Source organism: Zootoca vivipara, chromosome 5 (genome assembly GCF_963506605.1).
Source record: "Zootoca vivipara chromosome 5, rZooViv1.1, whole genome shotgun sequence".
Lineage (NCBI taxonomy): Eukaryota > Metazoa > Chordata > Lepidosauria > Squamata > Lacertidae > Zootoca > Zootoca vivipara.
The window spans coordinates 92,149,784-92,162,131 of NC_083280.1; the positions used below are offsets into that span (position 1 = coordinate 92,149,784).

Genomic DNA, 12,348 nt, shown 5'->3' on the forward strand with positions numbered 1-12,348 from the left:
TTCATTCTGCATATCACCTAGGGGATAGTGTTATAAATTGCGAGCAAGTTCTTTCAACATCCACGGTCGGACTGAAATGCATAATTTGTCATGACAAGTGGCATTTCTGATATTTTGCTTTTCTTTTCTTTAAGACGTTATCAGCGGCTTATCTGCAGTAGCTGGCATTTCTTCGTCTGCTTGGGGAAAACTAGAATGTTCCCACTAATATCAAATGAAGTGCAGCCAATGCCTTGGCTTTGTTTTGTGTTTTCCCCTCCCGGTAGGATTAGGCATAAAAAATACAAAACAAGTTTAACTGGCAAATACAGAGCTGGTGGCATAACCTGTGAATGGTGTTTGCACATTTAAATAAGGGTAGGTGACTCATGGAATCGTAGAATCACAGAACCGTAGAGTTGACGGGGACCCTGAGGGTCATCTAAGTCCAAGCTCCTCCTGTTTCTTGCCTATTTCACTTTCTGCCCGTTTCCCCAGGACAGGAAGGATGGCGTTTGGAAGAGGAGCTGTTGCTTCAGACTGAGAGCTGCTTATCAAGGAAGTGGAGGCTCCTACCCTTCCTGGCTCTCAGTCAAGCCCTGAACCTGGCGGGTGCTTCCATGTAATTCTCCGTTCTCACCCTGTCCCCATTCACTTCACTCATGCTGAGGCAAATGGGGAGACTGGTTTGACCCTCTGCATGCCAGCATGAACAGTGACTGAGGGTCTGGTCAAACCTCACTCTTATCTACTCACACTCATGTTTAAGCCAAGGCACAGGACAATGGGAGGGAGAAACTTCGGTTCATAGGGGAAGAGCTCGGCCTACTTCTCTGTTGCTCTTCTTGGATCACGTGGAAATAAGTCAGTGGAGAGCCAGCACTGCTCACTCTCTTAGTCATTCTACACATGAGGGACCCTGTTTAAGATCAGTTGCCAAGCAGGGCTTTACTAAATTCCAAATTGATTGGGTAGCTTTGCTTGCTTTTGTCTGCAGAATTGACTATTGCAGATATTAATATTGTGTAGTTTGAAGGGACTGCATGCATGAAAACTGACTCCTTTTTGGAAATAAAACATTATTAAGGCCCTTGTATTTAATTAAAACTTTACTTGCAGAACTGTCTTCAAAACAAAATGAAAACATCAAATGATACATCCAAACAATTCCATATGACATGTGCCAGTCCAAGGCATAGACTCAGCATCTTACAAAATATGAAATAATTTCAACAGACCTGGAAGCAGAGGTCTTTCTTTCCCCGCAGTCTTGCATTCTGGCTTGCACCCTGCCTGTTTACCTGGACAGCTATTTACACATCCTTACTTTCACAGAGCCTGGGAACAAAGAAAACAAGGCAATGCCCTTCAAAATGGCGAATTTGCAATTCAATACCTCTCTAAGGTTAAACACTCATGTGTTAGCTAGCAGAAAAAAATGGCAGTTAATTATCACCTCAGCTAGAGCTCAGAAACCCTTAGAATACTGCAGTGGAATTTCTCCAGAGTTAGCAATACAGTAATACATATTTAGGTATTTTCCATTTCTGTGTCAATTAAATAATTACACTTCACATTGCTTGTCTTCTCAAATGATCTTGACATGAAACATGATCCCATAGCATTTGTAGCAAAGTCACATCCTACGAGATACTGATATTGTTAAGGGTATATTGATACCCTTGTTGGCATCAGTCAAAGACATTCCAGTATTGTCATGTGGCATGCAAATATTCAAATAAAGCATCATTTCTGAATGGCAGGGTTTAAAGCGCTGCTTGGTGATAGGTTCTCAGAACTTCACTGTGATCCATTTCAAGGAAAAGGATCACATGTATTCTCGGTTAGACTTTAGTACTGTTTGGGAGCGGGTAGCTAACCCCATTTCCCCCCTTGATTGGAGCTTAGTTAAAAACAAAAAAGACCCAAACCTAACCCCCTCTCCCCTGAGGTGCACTTCACAGATCTTGAATGTAACATTGCAGCCCATCACTGCATTTCTAACAGTCCTGGCCTTGATCATATGAGAACATTTTGTTTTGCCTTCCTTAGGCTATTATACTGGTAACTTCTAGATGGGGGTCTGCTAGTGATTTAACCTGGCCCACTTTGCTAGCCACATTTTCCCTTCAATATCATTAAACATAATGGTGGCAATATATTAATTTTCAACCCCACTGCTCCAAAATCTTCTTTTCTATTCTTTTGCAGGTGCCGGGGTGGGGGGAGGATACAAAGAGGGGGGAAATATAAAAATTTATTTACGATTGCACTATTAAAAATACCAACACACTATGGACACACACATTTTCCCCTCCCATACCTTTGATCCCATACCCAGCAGTCTCTTTCTCAATGTGCCAGAATCCCATCAGGCTTCAACCAGGCACCAAACAGATATTTGTAAAATCACAAGTTGTCAACTCTAGGCAGGCACTATTAATTGCTGATTTACACGTGTTGCCCCCACAGTAATTTCCAGGTTCTTGAAACCTCAATCCGCTTACGCATCTGGTCATTTCTCCCAGCATTTAAGCCTTTCTGCTTCCTGGACTTTTTGCCCAGACATGTTGCTGAATATGCAGACGGGAGCATAATTTTTAGTTATTTTTGCTCTCCGCTCGGTGATCCAGAACCGGAATGCCCTGTGTGAGAGAACGTTTGTGTGGGTTTGCCAAATAAGCACCTTTCTCAAACTGGACTTTCCCACAGTCTTTTGCAGACATGGTCACAAGGAGTTTCAGACTTGTAAATTAGTGCTTTCTATCATTTAAGAACTTCAAGAGATGGCATTTCAAAAAATTTTTTTAAAAAAGCAGGTGGATATTGGAGTGATCTCATTTCCATGTCGACTGTCCCATAAACAGCCAAAGCAGGAAACATTTTGCGCAGATTTGCCAGATGTTAAGAGCTTGACTTGGTTTGCTCTGCTTTTCCCATCATGGATGTCTGGAGGGCGGAGTCTCCAGGCAGAATCTGTGCACAGCAATATCTGGTAAATCTTGCAGCAGGCTTGTTTCTAGCGCTCATGGATGGGGAGTCAGTTCCTATCCCTCTGGATGCAATCCAGAAATAGGGAAGCTCTGCAAAGTCCCATGGGTTCTAAAAGAGGAAATGGACTTGCAGGCTTAAATCCCTGTGCCATAAATGCGCTTGGCTGATGCTGCCATCCCATAGTTGCGAGAGGTTGGGTGTGGCATGTTGGCAGACTCTTTTGCAGTTATCTGGACCAACTTGAGAGCAACTGTGGATCCAGCAGCAGCCACACCGCTGAAGGTATGCATTCAAGGAGGATTAAACACAAGCATCTGCAGCCGATGGGTTTACCTGTATGGATTATATGCAATAATGTGTCTGACGGCTCCTTTGATGGCACAGAGGGATGGTGCCAAAATCTGCAGTTACTGGGCTTCAGCAACGGATCTCAATTACCGTACTGAGTCCTTCAGATGTATTCTGAGCCTGCTCATGAATGCCAGAAGCTCTCCTCCCCACAAATCTGCTGGAGTAGATCTGTTGGGCGATATGGGGGTGCCACTGGGTCAGGAAAGGGTTGGATAGAACTCATAGAGATTACCTCCCCCCCCCTCAAATTCACACCTATTCCTCTATGCAAATTTTATCCTCTTTGTTGACTTATGGGTGGGCCATGATGGGTCATAAAGGAGAAGTCTGGTGATTCCAGAGAAATAAGCACACACAAGTTTATTGAACCAGTTCTGTAATTTACTGCCTTCTTAAATCCTCATACTAGAGACCTGTTGGGAAGCAGGTGGCGCTGTGGGTTAAACCACAGAGCCTAGGGCTTGCTGATCAGAAGGTCGGCGGTTCGAATCCCTGTGATGGGGTGAGCTCCCATTGCTCGGTCCCAGCTCCTGCCAACCTAGCAGTTCAAAAACATGTCAAAGTGCAAGTAGAAATATAGGGACCGCTACAGCGGGAAGGTAAACGGCATTTCCGTGTGCTGCTCTGGTTCTCCAGAAGCGGCTTTGTCATGCTGGCCACATGACCTGGAAGTTGTACACTGGCTCCCTCGGCCAATAATGCAAGATGAGCGCACAACCCCAGAGTCGGTCACGACTGGACCTAATGGTCAGGGGTCCCTTTACCTTTACCTTTAGAGAACTGTTAGAGCAAGGTGTTGATGGTTAAACCAGAAGGCTAAACTGGTTCAAACTTCAAGGAATTGTACCTTCTGCACATTAAAAAAATATAAATTGAAATAAAATTGTATAAAAACAAATACATATCACAGAATTTTTTGCTTGCACTCATCAACCTTTTACAGCAGTGGAAACAGCAAGTGAAGGGAAATGGAAAGGAATGTTGAATGAGTGAACCACATCAGCTCTGGAAGCAGCTTTTGTTTGAACTATGTGTGGGAGATTATTTTAGCTCCCATTGCTGGCCAGCCTTGCAGACTTCCCATTACTTTTTTAGAGCTGTAATTTTCTCACATCAGATGTGCCGAATTATGGGGTTAGCCGTGGAAAACCTGACTCCTGAGTTAGAAAATATTTTCACATCATATCCGGAAGTTTTCCTCCCCTGAATTATTTTTGGAGTGATTTCAAATTAGGAAGTCCAAGCGCGCAATTTAGAACGATCTCTGTGAGTCATAGAGGAATGGAGAAAGTAAGAGAAGAGCGCCGTTGTACCGGAATATAAGACTGAATCCACCAGGCTCCTTGATGAAGTCCAATGAAATGAAGAGCAAAAATAAGCCTACGAATGATCTTGACACCCACCAAATGGGAATTACACCCACCAATCCAGACCATGATGGAGGGGGGGGGACTGTACCCTCTTGTCTTCAGGCCACCCCTCACATCATTCATGGCAAAGGCTACATCAAGAGTATGCCCCATTCAATGTGTTAGACTGGGTCTCCCATTAAGGCAGCCCCATGGACATTGCTCCTGGGTTGATAATTGTTGGCTCTCATTGGCTCCCATGTGGTGGTGAGAACTCCAATAGCATTTCCATTTGTCTCTCTCACCCAACACCGAATGCAGACCCTCTAAGCCCACCCCGGGGTCAACAGGTTTTCTTTTGAAGGAGGTGGAATTTCTGAGGTCCATGGTGACACCCACTGCCTGACCCTGCAGCGTTGCCTTGTTCTGCTCTGAGGCATTCCAGAGTTAGGTCAGTCTCACTTAGATGCCTGATGATCGTCTTCCAAAGCAACTACTCTATTCCAAACTTAAAAATGGAAAGCGTAAATGCTGGTGGTCAACAAAAGAGGTTTAAAGACTGTCTCAAGGCAAATCTAAAAAAATGTAGTATAAACACTGACAACTGGGAAACACTGACCTGAAGACACTCGAACACAAGGGAGAAACGTGCTAAGAGGAAGGCACGCTTGGCAAATCCGCACCGTGATCAACTCCCGCCTGGAAACCTATGTCCCCACTGTGGAAGGATGTGTGGGTCCAGAATTGGCCTCCACAATCACTTGCGGACTCACTGTTAAAACTGTGTTTATGGAAGACAATCTTACTCGGCTACGATTGATCGCCAAAGAAGAAGAAGACTTAGATCACCCACCCAGATGTCAGTGGTACCTGCCCCCCCTCACTCATAATAAAGAAATGGATGAGCATGGTCTAATTTTGGATCAACCTGCACTGCTGAACTAGGGAGCCCAACAAAGAATGAAGCAGGCACTTCTGAGGAGTGGAGAGGTCGAGAAGGAGGGTGGAGACCAAGCACCTACACTTCAGCTGCTCCATCCCAAATTTGCCACCCTCCAGGGGTGGCCTGTCCTGTTTTGCCACCTCCGGCAAAGGTGCCAGCCCTACCGTCAAAGTCTCGTTTACCACGGTCACAGGGCAGCAGCTTCTGGAGAGATTGCGCAAGATCTCACTGAACTTTTACAAGATCTCTCTGTTCATCCCCCGTGGGATCCTGCTGCCTGAGGTAGCAGCTTCAGTCCACCTTATGGCTGGGCTGGCCCTGCCCCCCCCCTGCCCATGACCACATCAAAATTGTTGTCAAAATTGAGGCAGTATCCTAGTATTCCCAGCCACATCACACAGAAACATATTAACACATTAAAGGGTTACATGCTAACAGTAACATTAAAGTAACGATGCTTTTCCCCCATGTTGGTAATACAGTTTGGATTGCACATTCTTCTGGTTCAAAAAAAGGATGCCAGTCTAACAATGTATTAGGAAGAGCAGAGCAGTTCTCTCATTTTTTTATGTCTCTGGATGTTGGCTGCTAGGTTTTTAGGAAATGTCCAAAAGAATTCACAATTTGTCCTGGTGGAGTAGTCAATCTCATAATGAACTCTGGGCAAATAGATTCCCCTGCCACAGCTTATGGTGGTCAATGACTCTCTTTAAATCTTGTCTTTATATCTGCACAAAATGGTCTCTTGCTGCTGGTCAATACAGTAATAACAGCAACTATTTAAACAGCTCATCCTGTTCACAATTCACACTTGAACCTTGTGGCAGGGACTCGGTTTTCTTACAGGCAAGCATTGTGAGCAATGATGGATTTACTGAGGCAAAGTACTGTTTTACTGGGAAACCACAAATGTAATGATGCATTTAAAGTAAATAAGCTCACGGGGCTGAGAAAATTAGAACATCTTTGTCCATTTCAGGATAGAATAGCTCAGGGAATTTATTAAAAGTGACCAGAGAGTTTTCTCTAATGCAACCTATTGTAGCTCTCTCTCTCTCTCTCTCTCTCTCTCTCTCTCTCTCTCTCTCTCTCTCTGTGTGTGTGTGTGTGTGTGTGTGTCTGTGAAGGGGTGTATTTCTTTTTGCCAGTAATATCAGCTCTCTCCTTACATACACAAGGAGAACTCAAGAGCTTCTTTCTTTCTTTGATTTTCATTTATTTCCTGCTGTTCTTGCCAGGAATTTCCTTTGATAGATGCTTTTTGCATAACTTGCTGCAGGCACTAATTAATAAGCAACTTCTTCAAATTCCACATGTTGTCTGGTTTGACTTACACAGCTACTCTCTGTAATTATTACTTTTTAAACTGCAATGCATTTGCATTTCTCAATGTCCTCCAGCTTGATTGATGTCCAGAAAACTTCCTATGCATTCAGCTGTTCTTTCTTGACGTGTGTCATTTTTACTTACAGTAATATTTAGGAATGGCAAGCTGCAGATGTTCTCTTAATCCCCCCCCCCCTTGGCATCTGTTCTCTTCTGCGGTTGTGAATTGCAAAGTCTGCATGCTGTGTTCTGTGCACTACAGCTTACTTATGATACCTGGCTGGTGTGGAGTGCATGGGCCTCAATGAAGATGAAGCAAAATACGTTCTTTTTTCTTCTACCTACATTTGTAGATCATACTCAAGTGGGAGACAGACACATATCTCCCACTGGCATTGTACAATGCACATATTGCTGTGGGGCACACAGGGGGAGAGGAAATGTCTATTGCTCCTCTCTAGCTGCTTCTACAGAATGTGCCTCCCAGTTCCAAAAGTACTGTGTGGAAGATTCAAATGAATGCCTAAGATTAACATGGAAAGCATCTGTTTCATATTGATAATTGACTAGTAGGCCTCCCATCTGCATTCTCTGATACCTTTATTTCTCCTGTTAGCCAATAGGACGAGCTAGTCTAGCCAAGCATGGCATCAGCACATCCTTCAGGTTATGTTGAAGGCCTTCTGGCGGTTCCCTCACTGCGAGAAGCGAAGCTACAGGGAACCAGGCAGAGAGCCTTTTCGGTAGTGGCGCCCACCCTGTGGAACGCCCTCCCATCGGAGGTCAAGGAGATAAACAACTACCTAACATTTAGAAAACACCTAAAGGCAGCTCTGTTTAGGGAAGTTTTTAATCTGTGATATTTTAATGTATTTTGGTTTTTGTTGGAAGCTGCCCAGAGTGGTGGGGAAAACCCAGCCAGATGGGCGGGGTATAAATAAAAAATAATAATAATAAAAAATAATAATAATATGTTTGGAACCCCAGACTCCATCTTGGAGGGCAACAAATGGCTGAAGCCATCACAATTTGCTTTCATTTTCTCAGGAGCAGCAGTTGCTCAAAGTGTGATTCCTGCTGAGAAGGGGGATTAGCAAAGCCTTCTCCATTTCTAGTGTTGAATTAGGTACATGCTCACCTTTCCTTTTGAGCGTCAAGGTCTTTGAAAACAAACTGCCCCTGAACACCCGTATTGACCTGGCATTAGCATGTAATGGTTTCAGGACCGCAGTATGTCAAGGACTGCCTCTCCCCAAAGGAACTGACCAAATCCTGCAATCATCCTCCAAAGCCCTTCCCTGTGTGCTTCCTCAGAAATGGCCTGTCCTTGTGTTGCCAGAGGGTGGCAACACAAGGACAGGCCATTTCCACAGTGGCTCCCTGTTTGTGGAAAGCTCTCTCCAGGCAGGCAGGAGGGAGACGCCATTTTGTGGTTTGTTTCAGGGACCCAGGTGGCGCTGTGGTTAAACCACTGAGCCTAGGGCTTGCTGATCAGAAGGTTGGCGGTTCGAATCCCTGTGACAGGGTGAGCTCCCGTTGCTTGGTCCCAGCTCCTGCCAACCTAGCAGTTCGAAAGTACATCAAAGTGCAAGTAGATAAATAGGAACCGCTACAGCGGGAAGGTAAATGGCGTTTCCATGTGCTGCTCTGGTTTGCCAGAAGCGGCTTTGTCATGCTGGTCACATGACCTGGAAGCTATACGTCGGCTCCCTCGGCCAATAATGCGAGATGAGCGTGCAACCCCAGAGTCGGTCACGAATGGACCTAATGGTCAGGGGTCCCTTTACCTTTACCTTCAGGTGCCAAAATGCCTTAGGCTGACCCTGCCTGTACCACTTCCTGACAGGGAGACATTCCCTTGTCCAGAGGGCTGGTGAACTAATGGTTTAACAGTCCTTCCCTTTTCCTAGGGAACTCTGTGAAGGGGTCTCCTCACAGCTCTCAGTTCCCAGGACTCTTTGGGGGAAGCCATGACTGTTTAAGTGGTGTGATGCTGCTTTAAATGTATAGTGCACATGGCGCCATATTCCCACATACAGAAAACTCCTGCCTGAGGACGTTTTGCTGGTTTTGTGAAGAAGAAAATGCATGACGATTTCTCTGTCCAATCCTCAATCCACTCTGTGAATTCACAGGCCACAGCCCCCATTGGTCTTGCTCCGAGGCCTCCTCAAGTGCTTTCGCCCAGCCTGGACCCATAGCTGCCAAGTCTCCCGTATTCCCCGGGAAATCCCCGTTTTTCCAGCTGTTCCTAGCTGGAAAAAAACGGATTTCCCCCCTCCCTGGTTTATTCTGGCGCGACGGCCATTTTGGAACCGGGTGGAGCATGCTCAGAAGCGACTTTTGATGCTGCTCTGCCCAGTTCCAAAATGACTGCAGTGTGACTTCTGGCGTGGCGACCATTTTGGAACTGGGCAAAGCAGCATCAAAAGTCACTTCTGAGCATGCTCCGCCCCGTTCCAAAATGGTGGCAGTGCTACTTCCGGTCTGCTACTTCCGGCCCGGTCCCTTATTTCTCCGACAGCAACTTGGCAGGTATGTGGACCTTGTTTTTAACCTTTATCTTGCTTGCTATGGCTTTCACGTGGCTGGAATCTAGCCTTCTCTACGAAAGACAGAGTCGCACCTTCCATTGTTCTGCCCCCTTTTGTCTCCCTGCCCCTTTCCCCCTCTGGGCCCACCAGTGCCACACGTTTTGTCCATGGGGGAATCGAATGTGTCCAAAGGCTGGAAAAGGCCCCCACCCCAAATTTATGATAACCAGATATAAAGAAACAAGGAATTCCAGTCACATGCGCTTCTCTTTCCAGCCATGTGATTCTAAATTTCATTGGAGGCGCTGATGGATGCAATACTTGCTTCAGCTTGGGACTGTTAAAATGTTAAAATAGGATGTTTCTGAAAGTGGTGTGTTTTTCTTAGGCAGCTCTGTGCCATTATTCCAGTTCTTGTTGCCAAATATGACCGTGATCAGAGAAATGGTGAACTGTTACATTGTCTTCCTAGCATATAATTGCCCTGAATTTCTTAATTACCTTTCCCTTCCCCTCCCGAAAAAGTCAGTTCAGATTTTCCATGTGACTATAGTTTTACTGTAATTGACCAAGCTTAAATATCTCCCTCGCATTTGGCAGCCTTCCTGTACGTGCTTCTAACACCCAGGCACAAGTGAATAGCAGAGTTTTGATAGGTACTTTCCTGTTCCTTGGAAGGAGTCACTTGTAGGCGGAGCGCTGGGGTTTCCTTACAGTTTAAGAGACTACTAAGCAGTAGGTGCTAATTAAATTGTTATCTGTAGTGAAATGAAAACCCTTAAGGGCTTTATCTAGCAATATAATGAGGTTCATTGTAAAGACAACTAAGAGCCCTATAGCCTGAATTCATTGTGGCCAAATGTACTTTTTGTAGAAGGTGCACAAAGGCAGATTATCAACTCATCAGCCCAAGGCTGTCCCCTGCATTCGATTGAGGACCTTTAGTTTTCTATCAGCTGTCCAGGGCATAGACACCATTGGAAAGGGGAAGAACTAAAGAACGGAACTGAGATGAAAAAATGAAGTTATGAAAATCATATCCCAGACAACTCTTGTTCATACAACATGCAGTTGTTCAGCATCTGTGTTCAATTGTCTGGAGCTGGTGTGCCTAACCTGTGGTCCACCAGGCATTGTTGGACTCCAATAAATTGTTGGACTCCAATATATAAAAAGTTGCAAGGTCAGCCAGGTGTCCTCCTTTGAGAAGTTCATTCCAAATAGAGGTACTATCGCAAGGAATGCCTGAGATCCAGTTGATCCTGTTGGTACAAAGCTCACCTCCAATCAGATATTTTGTTTACTCCTTCTCACCCCCTGCTCTTCATATATTCTTTTCTGGTGCTGCTATTCATAGACTCATAGAGTTGGAAGGTATCCCCAGGGGTCATCTAGTCCAACCCCCTGCAGTGCAGGAATCTTGGCTCAAGCATCCATGACAGATGGCCATATAGGTTCTACTCAAAAACCATCCAAAGATTCATTGCATAGGTGCTACCAGGATTTTATGAGGCATGCTAGTTGTATGAGTTGAGTCTACCTATGTTAGACTGGATCTACATTGGCTCCCAGTACGTTTCCAAGCACAATTCAAAGTGTTGGCGCTGACCTTTAAAGCCCTAAACGGCCTCGGTCCTGTATACCTGAAGGAGCATCTCCACCCCCATCGTTCTGCCCAGACACTGAGGTCCAGTGCCGAGGGCCTTCTGGCGGTTCCCTCACTGTGAGAAGCAAAGCTACAGGGAACCAGGCAGAGGGCCTCCTCGGTAGTGGCACCCGCCCTGTGGAACGCCCTCCAATCAGAGGTCAAAGAGATAAACAACTACCTGACATTTAGAAAATACCTAAAGGCAGCCCTGTTTAGGGAAGTTTTTGCCTGTGATATTTTAATGTATTTTGATGTGTGTTGGAAGCCGCCCAGAGTGGTGGGGGAGACCCGCCCACAAATGGCTGCTCAGCTTGTTAAAATCTCCTGCAGCTAAGTATTCTGCTCCAATCCAGTGCAGATAATGCTATAGCATCTCTTCATTTTCATAACTCTCTCTCTCTTCCCCCCCCCCCCAGCCAAGGAGTTTTCTTTCTTTCTGAAAAACAGGCATGTTGCGCCTTTTCAAGCTGTTTAGGTAAAAATCTTCCTTTCTTTCCAGCAGAAATTAAATGTCACTCTTTCTTTTCCATCAGAACGACATGGGAGGCCAACGCAGTCTGATAAACAAGTGGACCACGTTCCTGAAAGCCAGGCTCATTTGCTCAATCCCAGGCCCAGAGGGAGCAGCCACGCATTTTGACGAGCTACGTAAGTGAATTTCAGCTTTAGTGGTTGTCTCTCCCCCCCCCCATCCCTCCTTTAATCACAGAAGATCAAGACTCTATAAACCCATTTTCTTCATTTGAAAGTAGCTGCTACTGGGGACATGTGGGGCGTTCAGGAAAATTTCTTTAAACCTTCGCTTCCCAAATTGTCCCAAAAATGGGCTCGGCTGCAACGTAGACAGACAATATGGAACAAAAATGTGTACAGTGCAATCGCAATCTTTCTCTGTGGAGGTCAACTAATAGCCCCCTGATGTTTAGGGGACTTTTTGCGGCACAGTATCCAAGGCGACCCCTGCAAGCAGGTTTTGTTATCATAAAGTATCTCTAGAGAGTACCAAGCCAAAGTTCTGGCCTCCCTTTAGACATGCCGCTGGGTCCTGCATTGGCTGCCTCTTCTTCTGCTCTTTGCACCCCAATCTTACTAAATGCAAAAATTTCCACCCACGTGGTTCCTCATGACAGCCAAGTAAGAACAGCCCTTTGGGGCACCTGCATAACATGCTATCCAAAGCTCTGCAAACAAGAATCCCGTGGGTGAGCAAACACTTTTGCTCCT

The 12,348-nt window shown here is 45.4% G+C and overlaps 1 protein-coding gene across 2 annotated transcripts in view; it reads left to right on the forward strand.

Annotated features, from left to right (window-relative positions):
- SEMA3D (semaphorin 3D) overlaps window positions 1–12,348 on the forward strand; it is a 172,165-nt gene that overhangs the window by 108,449 nt on the left and 51,368 nt on the right. For both annotated transcript variants that reach the window (XM_035137527.2, XM_035137529.2), the window contains exon 9: window positions 11,658–11,772. In XM_035137527.2, the coding sequence (XP_034993418.1) occupies window positions 11,658–11,772 (115 nt within the window). The remainder of the gene's footprint in view (window positions 1–11,657; window positions 11,773–12,348) is intronic.